The following is a 16410-nucleotide window of genomic DNA, read 5'->3' as shown; positions in this document are numbered from 1 at the left end:
CTACTGCATTCGCTGCTCCCAATGCGGTTTCCTCTATATTGGAGAGACCAAACGCAGACTGGGTGACCGATTTTTGGAACACCTTCAGTCTGTCCGCAACCATAACCCAGGCCTCCCTGTCGCTTGCCATTTTAACACTCCACCCTGCTCTCATGCCCACATGTCCATCCTTGGCCTGCTGCATTGTTCCAGTGAAGCTCAACGTAAACTGGAGGAACAGCACCTCATCTTCCGACTAGGCACTTTACAGCCTTCCGGACTGAATATTGAGTTCAACAAATTCAGATCATGATCTCTCTCCTCCATCCCCACCCCCTTTCCCATCCCCCCCTTTTTCCAATAATTCATCATTTAAAAAATATATATTTCTCTTTCCCACCTATTTTTAATTTATTTCGATATATGGTTTTATCTCCTACCTTTAGCCCATTCTAATCGCTTCCCCCCACCCCACCCCCCACTAGGGCCATCTGCCACTAGCTTGTCCTGCTTTCTACCCTCAATGTCCCTATTAGCACATTCCTTAGATAATATCACCACCCTCAACACCCCTTTGTCCTCTTGTCTGTGACATCTTTGGCAATCTCTTCATTGCCTCCACCTATCACTGGCCCCTCTATCCAGCTCTACCTATCCCACCCCCCTCAAACAGCTGATATTTCACCTCATTTCTCTATTTCCTTAGTTCTGATGAAGCGTCATACGGACTCGAAACGTTAACTATGTTCCTCTCCGCAGAAGCTGCCGGACCTGCTGAGTTTTTCCAGCTATTTTTGTTTCTGTCCGTCTACAGGGGGAGGAGAGACACAGTTTGATCCCAGACTCCTGCAATGACAAACTCCGTCCCCAGGGGGCACTCTGTGTGACCCCGCCCCTGCCCGTGCTGTGTGACCCCCGCCCCCTGCGCGCTCTGTGTAACCCCGCCCCCTGCCCGCTCAGTAGCACCCCGCCCCTGCCCGTTCAGTGTCACCCCGCCCCCTGCGCGCTCTGTCTGACCCCGCCCCCCGCCAGCTCTGTGTGGCCCCGCCCCCTACCCGCTCAGTATCACCCCGCCTCCTGCCCGTTCAGTGTCACCCCGCCCCCTGCCCGCCCGCCCCCTGCACGGTCTGCGTCACCCCGGCCCCCTGCCCGACACGTATCACCCCGCCCGCTGCACGCTCTGTGTCACCCCGCCCCCTGCGCACACAGTGTAACCCCGCCCCCTGCCCGCCCCATATCACCCCGCCCCCTGTGCGCACTGTGTGACCCCGCCCCCTGCGCACACAGTGTAACCCCGCCCCCTGCCCGCCCCATATCACCCCGCCCCCTGTGCGCTCTGTGTGACCCCGCCCCCTGCGCGCTCGAGAGGAGCCGACAGTTGAAGGGAAGCGCGAGAGGAGCCGGGTGAACAGGGGTGACTGAGGGAGTCGGTGAGGCGGGAACGAGGTGATCCTGTGAGTGCGGCCGGGGCAGCGTTTACTACTCTTATTACTGATCGTTTTTAAGATCTTATTTTGTGGTTCATCATTTGTAAGGGACTATATTCTGTAACAGCGAGGAGCAGGGAAGAAGGGCCCGAGAGTAATTGATATTATTTGATATTAAGTATCTTCCAAAAGGTTTAATTTAATTTAAAGGGGTCAGTCATGGCAGGAGAGCTCAAAGCCGTGGTGTGCTCATCCTGCTCTATGTGGGAAGCCGGGCACGTTTCCAGTGCCCGGGACCAGCCTGTGTGCGGGAAGTGTCTCCAGCTGCAGCTCCTGGAAGCCGGGGATTTGGAGCTGGAGCGGCGGCTGGGGACACGGTGGAGCATCCGCGAGGTGGAGAGTATCGTGGATAGGGACGTATAGAGAGGTGGTCACACCGCAGGCTCCATGGTTTGTGTCTGAGGGGTCTCTCTCCTCCGTTCCTGTCCTGTCTGCTTCTCTCTCTCTCCCAGATGTGTCTCAGTCTTTCCTCAGACTCGATGTCAGGGCGAAAACTTCCTCAAAACTGTTTCTGCCTCTTGGTTCCATTTCACAAAGACACTTCCCCTGAGATCAGAATGAGAGGCTGGTTGTACTGACTCCAGGGGCAGCAGTCCCTCTCCCTCAATCTCTCTCACCATCTCTCTCTCTGTCTCCCTCTCTCTCAATCTCTCTCACCATCTCTCTCTCTGTCTCCCTCTCTCACAATCTCTCTCACCATCTCTCTCTCTGTCTCCCTCTCTCTCTCAATCTCTCTCACCATCTCTCTCTCTGTCTCCCTCTCTCTCAATCTCTCTCACCATCTCTCTCTCTGTCTCCCTCTCTCACAATCTCTCTCACCATCTCTCTCTCTGTCTCCCTCTCTCTCAATCTCTCTCACCATCTCTCTCTCTGTCTCCCTCTCTCTCAATCTCTCTCACCATCTCTCTCTCTGTCTCCCTCTCTCTCAATCTCTCTCACCATCTCTCTCTCTGTCTCCCTCTCTCTCAATCTCTCTCACCATCTCTCTCTCTGTCTCCCTCTCTCACAATCTCTCTCACCATCTCTCTCTCTGTCTCCCTCTCTCTCAATCTCTCTCACCATCTCTCTCTCTGTCTCCCTCTCTCTCAATCTCTCTCACCATCTCTCTCTCTGTCTCCCTCTCTCTCAATCTCTCTCACCATCTCTCTCTCTGTCTCCCTCTCTCTCAATCTCTCTCACCATCTCTCTCTCTGTCTCCCTCTCTCTCAATCTCTCTCACCATCTCTCTCTCTGTCTCCCTCTCTCTCAATCTCTCTCACCATCTCTCTCTCTGTCTCCCTCTCTCTCAATCTCTCTCACCATCTCACTCTCTGTCTCCCTCTCTCTCAATCTCTCTCACCATCTCTCTCTCTGTCTCCCTCTCTCTCAATCTCTCTCACCATCTCTCTCTCTGTCTCCCTCTTTCACAATCTCTCTCACCATCTCTCTCTCTGTCTCTCTCAATCTCTCTCACCATCTCTCTCTCTGTCCCTCTCTCTCAATATCTCTCACCATCTCTCTCTCTATCTCCCTCTCTCACAATCTCTCTCACCATCTCTCTCTCTATCTCCCTCTCTCTCAATCTCTCTCACCATCTCTCTCTCTGTCTCCCTCTCTCTCAATCTCTCTCACCATCTCTCTCTCTGTCTCCCTCTCTCTCAATCTCTCTCACCATCTCTCTCTCTCTGTCTCCCTCTCTCTCAATCTCTCTCACCATCTCTCTCTCTCTGTCTCCCTCTCTCTCAATCTCTCTCACCATCTCTCTCTCTGTCTCCCTCTCTCTCAATCTCTCTCACCATCTCTCTCTCTGTCTCCCTCTCTCTCAATCTCTCTCACCATCTCTCTCTCTGTCCCCCTCTCTCAATCTCTCTCACCATCTCTCTCTCTGACTCTCTCTCTCAGTCTCTCTCACCATCTCTCTCTCTGTCTCCCTCTCTCTCACCATCTCTCTCTCTGCCTCCCTCTCTCTCACCATCTCTCTCTCTGACTCTCTCTCTCAGTCTCTCTCACCATCTCTCTCTCTGTCTCCCTCTCTCTCACCATCACTCTCTCTGCCTCCCTCTCTCACACCATATCTCTCTCTGTCTCCCTCTCTCTCAATCTCTCTCTTCATCTCTCTCTCTTGCTCTCCTTCTCTCTGTCTCTAGTCTAACACCTGACTGTCATACATTGGCATATCCCACCTCTTAACCCGTTTTATTACACCTTCCCCAGGTCAACTAACCCACTTTCAATGATGACATGAACCTATGCCTTTAGCTATCAACATATTAGCTTCCTTTTTGCAGCCACGGGTTTGAGCCAACTCCAGCCCCTCCTCTACGCACACCCCTCCCCCCCCCCCCTCCCTCGCCCCCCCTCCCCAGCAAGTTACAGCCCCGGGGGATTCAATCACCCACAGAATTCTGGGCCCTGAGGCACGGTGTCTCAGAGGCAGGTGTGGGTGTTCCTCCCATGTCTGGCAGGACATCATCCTTCGCGGAATGGGAGACCGTGTCAGCAGCCGTTCCGGGAAGCAGAGTATAGCTCGCAGGGTGTCCGAGCTGCAAGAGACTGGCGTAGGATCCCATCTCTGAGACCAGGTGGTCTGTTGGATGTCACTGGCTAATGAGCAATCGCAGAGGTTTAGATGTGCCTGAACAGTCACTGGTTATGAATGTCACTCCGGACAGAAACACAAGGCAACAGGCTTTCCCCAGTCTAAGGCATGAGTTTCTCCTCCCCCACCCTTCACCAGGCGTATCTACCAATTAGGGGCAGGAGCAGGCCACTCGGCCCCTCCAGCCTGCTCCGCCATTCAATACGATCGTGGCTGACCTGATTGTGACCTCGCCCCACATTCCTGCCCACCCCCCGATAACCTTTCACCTCCCCCTGTCAATCATGAATCCATCTCGCTCGGCCTTAAAAAGATTCAAAGGCTCTGCTTCCACCGCCTGTTGAGGAAGAGAGTTCCAAAGACTCACCACCCTCAGAGAGAAAAAAATCATTCTCCTCCTCTCCCTCTGAATCGGGCGACCCATTATTTTTAAACAGTGACCCCGAATTCTAGATTCAACCCCAAGAGGAAACATCCTCTCCACATCCACCCTCTCAAGACCCCTCAGGATCTTATTTGTGTCAATCAAGTCACCGCTCACCCTTCTAAACTCCAGCAGATACGAGCCTAACCTGTCCAACCTTTCCTCCTAAGACAACCTGCCCAATCCTGGTATTAGCCCAGTAAACATTCTCGGAACTGCTCCCAATGCATTTACATCCACCCTTAAATAAGCAGACCAATACCATACACGGTACTCCAGATGTGGTCTCACCAGTGCCCTGTGTAACTGAAGCATAACCTCCCTACTTTTGTATTCAATTCCTCCTCACAATAAACGATAATGTTCTATGAGCTTTCCTAATTACCTGCTGTACTTGCAGACTAACCTTTTGCGATTCATGGACTAGGACACCCGGATCCCTCTGCATCTCAGAGCTCTTCAATCTCTCACCATTTAGATAATGTGCTTCTCTTTTATTCTTCCTGCCAAAATGGACAATTCCACACTTTCCCACATTATCCGTCATGTGCTGGGTCTTTGTCATGTGACTCTTACTTCATCATGGGGTGGGCGATACTGTCCCTCCCGTCCCACGTGATAATCCTTTCAACCCCGAGCACCCTCACGTGACAAAAACAATGAAGGCTCTGCAAGGGAAGAGTCACCTCAGAGGGAAGACTGAAGAACATCGACCTTCGGAGCGTGTGGGATGAGAAGGTGATGTGATGGCGTAGTGGTATTTTCACCGGATTGGTAATCCAGTGACCCAGGTTGACGCCCTGGGAAACCTGGTTTCGAATCTCAACCCGGCAGAGGGTGGCATTTGAATTCAATAAAAATCTGGAGATTAAGTGATTATGAAACTATTGGCGATTGTCCTAAGAAACCCATCTGGTTCACGAATGCCCTTGAGGGAAGGAAATCTGCCGCCCTTACCTGGTCTGGCCTACACATGACTCCAGACCCGCAGCAATGAGGTTGACCCTTAAATGCCCTCTGAGCAAGTGCGATTAGGGATGGGCAATAAATGCTGGCCAAGCCAGGGGTGTCCACAGCCCATGAACTAATAAATAAAAACTCAGGGACACTGGCAAAGAGCTGTAATGGAAGTACAATAATTCTCATAATATTAGTGTGATTTATTGTAAAAGTAGGTGAATAGTGGGGTTTGGATCATTTTTCTGTGTTTAATCGGCTTGGAGTCAGCTGGTCTGGAGGATGAGATCCATGAAAAGAAGCTCGGTTCGAAATGCTCGATAGGTAAACATGGCTGAAAAGTTTTAGAATGTGCGGTGAGGAGAATTTGCATTTTTAGATCAATCAGAGTGGTTTGAATTTCAAAGAGACGGTGGGATGTTTACGCCTCGCCAGAGAAGCGAGGCCCAGCAGTGTGTTTATTTTTCCCAATGGTGACTGATAGTATCAGCACCATAAAGAGATTTCTATTATGAGAAAGGTAAAGTTCCAAAACTTATGGGAACAATGGGATTTACATTGAAAGGGAGAAACGTGTATAAAGGAGAAGAAGCTGTGTGTCATAGAGAAAGGCATTGCAAGATCTCCCAGAAGTGTGAAAAGCCTCCAGTATTTGTGCAACAAGCTGTCTACAGAAACTGAAGCTGGGAAAAGCGACTTTGGATTCTACTATCCAGCGTAATGTGATGAATTGCATGGATCTGTTTAAAATCAAATTGCTTTTTCCTGTTGCCTTAAGGAGGGTGTAGCTGGAAGCTCGATTAATTAGGGGCTTTTTGGAGTTATTACAGTAGTAATTTGTCGACCTGTGTATGTGCTTGCAATCTTTTGATTTGTTAATGAATGGTTAATTTAGGTTTGTAAAGAATCTCTAGAGTCTTGGTGGACTTATTATTACTGAATTCAGGGCAGACATCTCGAATTAAAATATAAATTGCAAAACAGTTGTGACCACATGATCAGGATTCCCTCGTGGATTTGATCCGCCTGGCACACATCATCTGCTGCATCATAACAGAGCGTCGGGAGAGGAATGGTTACAGCAAAAGTGCGTATGTTAGTTTATGAAGGAATTGAGACTTTGAGAGCAGTATTACAAAGTTGGAGATCTTGTTCACATGTCTGTGTTGGTAGGTTCCTCAGAACAAACTGTTCCGGACAGGAGAGGGACAGGCACACTGTACTTCTGTCTCTCAACAACTGTCCGTATACAGAAGGTGTTTTGAATTCTTTGTGAAGAACGTTGTGGTGTGTTTTCCCAAACCCTCAGTGTGTCTGATCCACTTTACTAATCACTCACAGCAAACTCACATTGTGATCAACTCGGGTTAGTTTATTTACATTTAAAACCCGGGGCAGGAATGTTCACAATGTCACACTCTGGACCACACACACACTCTAACACACTCTCTCTCACACACACAAACACTCACAAACTCACACGCATACACACACACACACACATGCATGCCCACACACTCTCACACACAAACACATGCACACACACTTGCACACACACATGCCCACAAGCACAAATGCGCACACACAGAGACAAAGAAACACAGATGTACATGCACAGACATACACACACACACACACACTACACGCACACACAGAGTAATGGAGGACAGAGAAAGGAAACTTTTACAACTATGGATAGTAACAGTACAAGAACCACGGAGATGAAAATGAGTTCACATGATTTCCAGAGTCTGAGAAGAAAAAGTCCAAAGGTTATTTCCGATGTGAACTAGTTCAATCCTGAGTCCAGTGGGAGCTTACTGCACGCAAATTCAATGCCTTGTTTTGGACATGACAACTATGAAAACACTGTAAGGAGTTGCTTCATTAGCTGCAAAAGAACATAGGGCATCTCCTGAGTTAGTGAAAGGTGCTAGAGAAATGCATGACTTCTGTCCTGTTACATTTCATCGGATTCCAGCCTGGATTGATAATGGGGTTTTCCAATGTCAACTGTCACGCCGTCATTCCCGCCTCCCAACACTGGTGGCACTGCAGGAGGCTCCACCTGAGGGAGAAGGGGAACAGATGAATTTTCACCTTATGGACGTGGCCTCGTGCAGTCGGGGATTGTGGGGAAGGGAGGAGGGGCTGGGGATCTTTGGACAATTCTGACACTCTCGTTCTGTGCCCCAGTCTCTCTTCAGGAACAATATTTCTCAATATCAGCTGCCTCGATGCAGGGCAGTGCCCTTTTCGCACAGATGAAAGGGAACTGATCAGCACAACTGTAATCATTCCAGTCGGCTCCTCTGGTAATGGCGCAGTTTTCATTATGATGCATATTATTCGGTTCACCCTGACCCCACCGAGTAAAACTGGGAAATGGAGAAATAAAAATACCGATAAAAATCCGACACATTCCTGCACAGAATCAACAAGATTCCTACAGCCCGGAACAAATCCAAAACTAATCCCAGTGCCCCACTCTATCCCCATGTCCCTCTATCAATCCAAAACCAATGCCACTGCCCGATTCTCTCCCCATCGCCCTGTCCAAATCCCCAAACTATTCCCACTGCCCCGCTCTCTCCCCATAGCCCTGAATCAATCCCAAAGTAATCTCACTGCCCCGTTCTCTCCTCATTGCCCTGTATCAATCCCTAACTAATCCCACTGTCCCGCTCTCTCCCCATAGCCCTGAATCAATCCCAAACTAATCCCACTGCCCCGCTCTCTCCCCATAGCCCTGTACATATCCCAAACTAATCCCACTGCACCGCTCTCTCCCCATAGCCCATAGCCCTGTACAAATCTCAAAATAATCCCACTGCCCTGCTCTCTCCCCATAGCCCTGTACAAATCCCCAAACTATTCCCACTGCCCCGCTCTCTCCCCATAGCCCTGAATCAATCCCAAAGTAATCTCACTGCCCCGTTCTCTCCCCATTGCCCTGTATCAATCCCTAACTAATCCCACTGTCCCGCTCTCTCCCCATAACCCTATACAAATCCCAAACTAATCCCACTGCACCACTCTCTCCCCATGTCCCTGTATCAATCCCAAACTAATCCCACTGCCCCACTCTCTCCTCATAGCCCTGAATCAATCCCAAAGTAATCTCACTGCCTCGTTCTCTCCCCACAGACCTGTACAAATCCCAAACTAATCCCACTATCCCGCTCTCTCCCCATAACCCAATATCAATCCCAAACTAATCCCACTGTGCCGCACTCTCCCCATAGCCCTGTATCAATCCCTAACTAATCCCACTGCCCCATTCTCTCCCCATAGCCCTGTATCAATCCCAAACTAATCCCACGGCCCCACTCTCTCCCCATAGCCCTGAATCAATCCCAAAGTAATCTTACTGCCTCATTCTCTCCCCATTGCCCTGTATCAATCCCAAACTACTCCTACTGCCCCACTCTCTCCCCATAGCCCTGTATCAATCCCAAACTAATCCCACTGCCCCACTCTCTCCCCATAGCCCTGTATCAATCCCAAACTAATCCCACTGCCCCGCTCTCTCCCCATAACCCTGTACAAATCCCAAACTAATCCCATTGCGCCGCTCTCTCCCCATGTCCCTGTATCAATCCCAAACTAATCCCACTGTCCCACTCTCTCCCCATAGCCCTGAATCAATCTCAACGTAATCTCAGTGCCCCATTCTCTCCCCATTGCTCCATGTCAATCCCTAACTAATCCCACTTCCCCACTCTCTCCCCATAGCCCTGAATCAATCCCTAACTAATCCCACTGCCCCGCTCTCTCCCCATAGACCTGTACAAATCCCAAACTAATCCCACTGTCCCGCTCTCTCCCCATAGCCCTGTATCAATCCTGAACTAATCCCACTGTCCCGCACTCTTCCTATAGCCCTGTATCAATCCCAAACTAATCCCAATGCCCCACTCTCTCCCCATAGCCCTGTATGAATCCCAAACTAATCCCATTGCCCCACTCTCTCCCCATAGCCCTGAATCAATCCCAAACTAATCCCACTGCCCCGCTCTCTCCCCATAGCCCTGTACAAATCCGCAATCTAATCCCCCTGTCCCGCTCTCTCTCTCCATGTGACGCTGGGACTCACCTCACTGGGCTCCCATCCACCCATTTCCAGTTTCCTTCACTCTCTCGATCTGTTAGTCCAATCCAGTGAGACCCAGGATTGTTCTCGATAGATTTGATTATGAAATTCTGCAGCAGATACAATGATGGAGTGACATCACTTAGAATGACTGCCTTAACTCACACAAACACACGCACACAACTGATGCACAAAATGCCCCAAACCATTTGTCAGGGAATTCTCCCTCATTCCCTCTAATTAACTATCAGGAAGACTGAAGCTTTTGTTTTTCGTCTCTGTTCCAAACTCCATTCCCGAGTTACTGACTCCATCCTGGGAACTCCCTGAGTCTGAACCAGACTGTTTACAACCCTGGGGTCGTGTTTAATCTGGGGATGGGATTCCCACCTCATATCCACATCGTCACCAAGACGGCCTCTTCCAAACTCCGTAACATCACCCAGAACCACCCCGGGCTCAGCTCATCGACTGCTGGAACCCTCGTTCATGTGGCATAGAGGGAGCTTTACTCTGTATCTAACCCTCTGCTGTACCGGTCCTAGGAGTGTTTAATGGGGACAGTGTAGAGGGAGCTTTACTCTGTATCTAACCCCGTGCTGTATCTGTCCTGGGAGTGTTTGATGGGCACGATGTAGAGGGAGCTTTACTCTGTATCTAAACCCGTGCTGTACCTGTCCTGGGAGTGTTTGATGGGGACGGTGTAGAGGGAACTTTACTCTGTATCTAACCCCGTGCTGTACCTGTACTGGGATTGTTTGATGGGGACAGTGTAGAGGGAGCTTTACTCTGTATCTAACCCTGTGCTGTACCTGTCCTCTGGGTGTTTGATGGGGACAGTGTAGAGGGAGCTTTACTCTGTATCTCACCCCGTGCTGTACCTGTCCTGGGAGTGTTTGATGGGGACAGTGCAGAGGGATATTCTCTCTCTATCTCATTCTGACAGATGCCTCTGCTATTCTCACCTGTTCCTGTTCTGTATTTATGAAGATGAGGTGTGAATTTTGGGATACACATTGTTGTTTTGCCGAGTCCCAGTTTACTTTATGCGTTGAGAATTTATAGCAATGATGATTATGAACTTTCCAGCCGCTCGGACAGGGAGACTCTGCAAAATTATAAAGACTTAATTCAGAGAAATACATTGGGACATTAGGAATAGGAGGAGGCCATTCAGTCCCTCTCGATCCTGTTACACAGGAACAGGAGGAGGCCCATTCAGCACCTCTCGAGCCTGTTACACAGGAACAGGAGGAGGCCCATTCAGCTCCTCTCGAGCCTATTACACTGGAACAGGAGGAGGCCATTCAGCCCCTGTCGAGCATTTTACACCATTCTATTGGATCTGCTCTGTATCTTTACTCCTTTGGTTCCGTGACCCTCCATCCCCAACAACAATCTCTCAATCTCAGTTTTGATGTTTCCCTTTGACCTCCGGCCCCCACAGTTTATTTCAGGGGTTGGGGGGGAGAGTTCCTGATTTCCGCTCCCCTTTGTGTGAAGTGGTGTTCCCTGATGTCCCCCCTGAACGTCCTGGCCTGAATTTTAACCTTCTTCCCCCTTGTTCTCGACTCCCCCTCCCCGGCTCCCTCACAACCCACCGGATCAGAGGAAATAGTTTCTCTCCATCGATCCAATCGAATCTATTTATTGCTTTCAACGCCTCGGGTGCGGTCGCCGCGGTTTCGCCTGTAGGCCTCAGGCTTCAAGTTTGGATCGACCACCTGCACCTTATCCAATCCCCTCAATCTGTCGGACAGATCCCCCCCCCAGATCGATTCATCCCCTCGCCTGTCCCAAACTCCGGGAGGCAGAGGCCGGGATAGTGCGGCCTTCCCCCGCTTGGAGATTGAGGCCTTGACTGAAGGATGGGGAGGATGGGGGTGGGGAGACAGGGGGTGGAGTTGGGGGTGGGGAGACGGGGGGTGGGGGTGGGGAGACAGGGGGTGGGGGTGGGGAGACAGGGGGTGGGGGTGGGGAGACAGGGGGTGGGGGTGGGGAGACTGTGGGTGGGGGTGGGGAGACAGGGGGTGGGGGTGGGGAGACAGGAGGTGGCAGTGACCCCAATGGGGCAGAGCATGGGATGTTGCGGGAGGGGGCAGGAGTACGGCCGGCAGCTCCCACTCACCTGAACACCTTCAGAGCATTGGGCAGAGCGATCGTGCTCTCTCGAACAATTTCTGGAACGTTCCATCCAGCTCTGTCAAGTTCCTATGGGCAATGGCCAAGGTCCGATTAAGGGGGTCAGCACCACCGCACTCCTTGTTCATCTTTAGAACTGAGAGACAGAGTCAGAGTGAGTGATAGTGTGGGTTATATCAGAGTGCTACAGCGAGGGGTGCGGGATACATCAGAGTGTTACAGCGAGGGGTGCGGGATACATCAGAGTGTTACAGTGAGGGGTGCAGGATATATCAGAGTGTTACAGTGAGGGGTGTGGGATATATCAGAGTGTTACAGTGAGGGGTGCAGGATATATCAGAGTGTTACAGCGAGGGATGCAGGATATATCAGAGTGTTACAGCGAGGGGTGCGGGATATATTCGAGTGTTACAGCAAGGGATGCGGGATATATCAGAGCGTTACAGCGAGGGGTGCGGGATATATCAGAGCGTTACAGCGAGGGATGTGGGATATATCAGAGCGTTACAGCGAGCGGTGCGGGTTATATCAGAGTGTTACAGCAATGGGTGCGGGATATATCAGGGTGTTACAGCGAGGGGTGCGGGATATATCAGAGCGTTACAGCGAGAGGTGCGGGATATATCAGAGCGTTACAGCGAGGGGTGCGGGATATATCAGAGCGTTACAGCGAGGGGTGCGGGATATATCAGAGCGTTACAGCGAGGGGTGTGGGATATATCAGAGCATTACAGCAAGGCGTGCGGGATATATCAGAGCGTTACAGCGAGGGGTGCGGGATATATTACAGCGTTACAGCTAGGGCTGTAGGATATATCAGAGTGTTACAGCGAGGGGTGCGGGATACATTAGAGTGTTACAGCGAGGGGTGCGGGATATATCAGAGTGTTACAGTGAGGGGTGCAGGATATATCAGAGTGTTACAGTGAGGGGTGTGGGATATATCAGAGTGTTACAGTGAGGGGTGCAGGATATATCAGAGTGTTACAGCGAGGGATGCAGGATATATCAGAGTGTTACAGCGAGGGGTGCGGGATATATTCGAGTGTTACAGCGAGGGATGCGGGATATATCAGAGCGTTACAGCGAGGGGTGCGGGATATATCAGAGCGTTACAGCGAGGGGTGTGGGATATATCAGAGCGTTACAGCGAGCGGTGCAGGTTATATCAGATTGTTACAGCAATGGGTGCGGGATATATCAGGGTGTTACAGCGAGGGGTGCGGGATATATCAGAGCGTTACAGCGAGGGGTGCGGGATATATCAGAGCGTTACAGCGAGGGGTGCGGGATATATCAGAGCGTTACAGCGAGGGGTGCGGGATATATCAGAGCGTTACAGCGAGGGGTGCGGGATATATCAGAGCGTTACAGCAAGGCGTGCGGGATATATCAGAGTGTTACAGCGAGGGGTGCGGGATATATCAGAGCGTTACAGCTAGGGCTGTAGTATATATCAGAGTGTTACAGCGAGGGGTGCGGGATATATCAGAGCGTTACAGTGAGGGGTGCAGGATATATCAGAGTGTTACAGTGAGGGGTGTGGGATATATCAGAGTGTTACAGCGAGGGGTGCGGGTTATATCAGAGTGTTACAGCGAGGGGTGCGGGATATATCAGGGTGTTACAGCGAGGGGTGCGGGATATATCAGAGCGTTACAGCGAGGGCTGTGGGACATATCAGAGTGTTACAGTGAGGGGTGTGGTATATATCAGAGCATTACAGCGAGGGCTGTGGGACATAACAGAGTGTTACAGTGAGCCAATTTCCAACAGCATTCACGGCACAAAGGTCCCCCCTCATCCTTGTGGAACCTCACACCTTGTACTGTGAGGAAACCTTACGATTAACAACACCAGGGACCAGTGGACAACCTTTCTCTGCAGCCTCGCTTTATAATAATGGGAAAGACTTGGACACTCATTATACCTGCAGATGTGCTAAACACAATCCTCTATCTCCAATGTTGGACAATGGATTTTGACCAGAGGCATAGAAACTTATTGTTAGGCTCCTTAATGGGCAACATCACATGACCTAAGCTTCTGGCCTTTGGAAGGATTTGATATTACATTATTACATTCACAACTCTGTGTTCTGTTCAAACTCCTGCTAGCGATCATCAAAGCAAGACTCCAGGCTGATCGACAGCCTGTGTCATTTCTAAGCCTGCTCGGAGCATGTTTCTCTGCAAAATTCCTTCAGCCACCTCCTGGGCAGTCCAACTCTTTGTGGCCCAACCTCATCTCACTGCATCCCGATCAACTTGAAAGGAATTCTGTAAATCCTGCTTCAGTGAGCCAGACCCGCCTGAACTGTATCTCCTCTGTGAAGGAACGCTCGACGGACTTGGACTTTCTGAACTCTGGCCATCCCACCTTTTTCCTATGTTCCTGTTGTGTGCATATGTGTGTGTGAAGTTGTGATGATCTCCCGGGTTTGAATGTATGAATAAACTACACTGCTGATTTACATCTAGAGAGTTGTTGGTGCTTCTCCCTTTAAAGTCTGACCTCACAAACTGAGGGTTTGGGTAAACGCACCACAGCCTATTTCCAACATGAAAACACCCCTGCTTACGGACAGAGGGTGAGAAAATAAAGGAGCTCAGATTTGCCTCCATTCACTCTCTGTAACAATTTGAGTGTGAGGTTCAACTTCCTACCTTGGACTCTTAGCCCTATCGCAATAGCCAAACTGATGATTAAGACAATGAGGCAGGGGATGCCGAGATGTGTTGAAGTTATTGATCTTCTTCCTCCAGCTGTTTCCTGTCCAGTTTTATCTGGAATAGAGAAGTGAAGATTGGCCCATGTTGAGCAGCCCATGTAACTGCACGGAACAGACAATGGTGACGTATCTACCTCCCTTATCGAGAGGAACAACAACCACGTTACTCATTTATATCCCTCATTTCACATCCCAGTGCACGGTACAGGAGGGTTATCAAAGAGAATCAAACACCGAGTCACACAGGGAGATATTAGGGACAGGAAACCAAAAGCTCAGACACAGAGATTGGTACAAGGAGCGTCTTAAAGGAGGAGATAGAGAGAGAGAGACAGAGAGAGAGAGGGAGAGAAACTAAGAGAGAGGCAGATAGAGACAGGGAGAGCGCATGAGAGGTGAGTGAGAGACAGAGAGTGAGAGAGAGAGTGAGAGTGATGAGGGGGAAGGCTGAATGAAGTCAGGATGTGCATGATACAGAGAAAAGCTCCCTCTCCACCATCCCCATCAAACACTCCCAGGACAGGTACAGCACGGGGTTAGATACAGAATAAAGCTCCCTCTACACCGTCCCCATCAAACACTCCCAGGACAGGTACAGCATGGGGTTAGATACAGAGTAAAGCTCACCCTGTCCCAGTATTTATCTCTGTTTCTCCCGCTCTCTCTTTCCCTATCACTCTCTCTCTGTTCTCCTTCCCTCTCTCTAAACCTCTCCCAATGCTTCTCTCTTTCAATTTCCCTCACTATTTCTCTCTCGCTCTCACTCTCAATCTTTCTCTCTCACTATCAATCTCTCTTAATCTCTATCACCACCTGTCTCTCTCACCATCTCTCTGCCCCAGCCTCTCTCTCTCTGCCTCAGCCTCTCTCTCCATCTCTCTCTTTCTTAATCTCTCTCACCATCTCTCTGTCTTTCTCAGCCTCAATCTCTCTCACCACCTCTCTCAGTCTCTCGCACTCGCAATATCATTCTCCATTTCTCTGCCTCTCTCTCAATCTCTCACTCTCTCTGTCTCTCTCCCACTGTTGAACAGTTTAACTTACGTTCACTGGGCGCTGTCGTGTTGTTTTTGATGTGTCCCATATTCATGTAGTCGGTATCCTGCTCCATGGTTTGTGTCTGAGGGGGTCTCTCTCCTCCGTTCCTGTCCTGTCTGCTTCTCTCTCCCACTCTCTCAGATGTGTCTCAGTCTTTCCTCAGACTCGATGTCAGGGCGAAAACTTCCTCAAAACTGTTTCTATTTTCTTCCAATTTTGTAATCCCACTTCCTCTGAGATCTGTGTGACAAAGTGGTTCAATTAACCATGTACAGCAGCTGCCGACGGCTTTACAATTTTGCCAAGCAATGGGAGAGCCAACATGGCTTCAGGGAACATCGGCAGAATTCAAAATCATTTCACAAGCCTCTCGACTGCTTGTTATAACTGGAAAAGGTCTATACGCACACACACACACACTCACACACTCACAAGCACACTCAACCACACACTCTCACACTCACCCACTCACTCACACGTACAAGCACACACATACACACAGATACACATACACACACACGCACAAAATCAAACACCACACACTCACACATACATACACACACACGCACACATACATGCAGACCCACACACATACACAAACACAGGCATGCACACACAGACACACACACTGATATACACACACACACACGCAGAGAAACAAAGACAGGCACATACAGACACACACACACGCAGACATGTACACGCAGACATGCACACACGGACACACTCAAACACAAACACACACACAAACACACTAATGGTGGACAGAAAAATAAGCTTTAACAAATATGGATAGTAACAGTACCAGAACCAAGGAGATGAAAATGAGTTGACATGATTTCCAGAGTCCGAGAAGAAAAAGTCCAAAAGATATTTCCAATGTGACCGATTTCAATCCCGAGTCCAGCGGGAGCTTATTGCATGCAACTTGAAAGCCTCGTTTCTGAGATGACAACTATGAAAACACTGTAAGGAGTTGCT

General features: G+C 49.9%; 1 protein-coding gene across 1 annotated transcript in view; it reads right to left on the bottom strand.

Annotated features, from left to right (window-relative positions):
- Positions 1 to 6778: 6778 nt before the first annotated feature.
- LOC144674535 (CD209 antigen-like protein C) overlaps positions 6779 to 16410 on the bottom strand; it is a 50155-nt gene continuing 40523 nt past the window's right edge. Inside the window, exons 4-6 of the mRNA XM_078535837.1 lie at positions 10484 to 10626; positions 9522 to 9628; positions 6779 to 7803 (exon numbers count right to left, since the gene is read on the bottom strand). Coding sequence (XP_078391963.1) covers positions 7629 to 7803; positions 9522 to 9628; positions 10484 to 10626 — 425 coding nt within the window. The 3' untranslated portion in view covers positions 6779 to 7628. The remainder of the gene's footprint in view (positions 7804 to 9521; positions 9629 to 10483; positions 10627 to 16410) is intronic.

This window comes from Cetorhinus maximus, unplaced genomic scaffold, assembly GCF_964194155.1.
Source record: "Cetorhinus maximus unplaced genomic scaffold, sCetMax3.hap1.1 HAP1_SCAFFOLD_688, whole genome shotgun sequence".
In the NCBI taxonomy this organism is placed as follows: Eukaryota; Metazoa; Chordata; class Chondrichthyes; order Lamniformes; family Cetorhinidae; genus Cetorhinus; species Cetorhinus maximus.
This window is presented reverse-complemented; position numbering and strand designations above follow the sequence as displayed.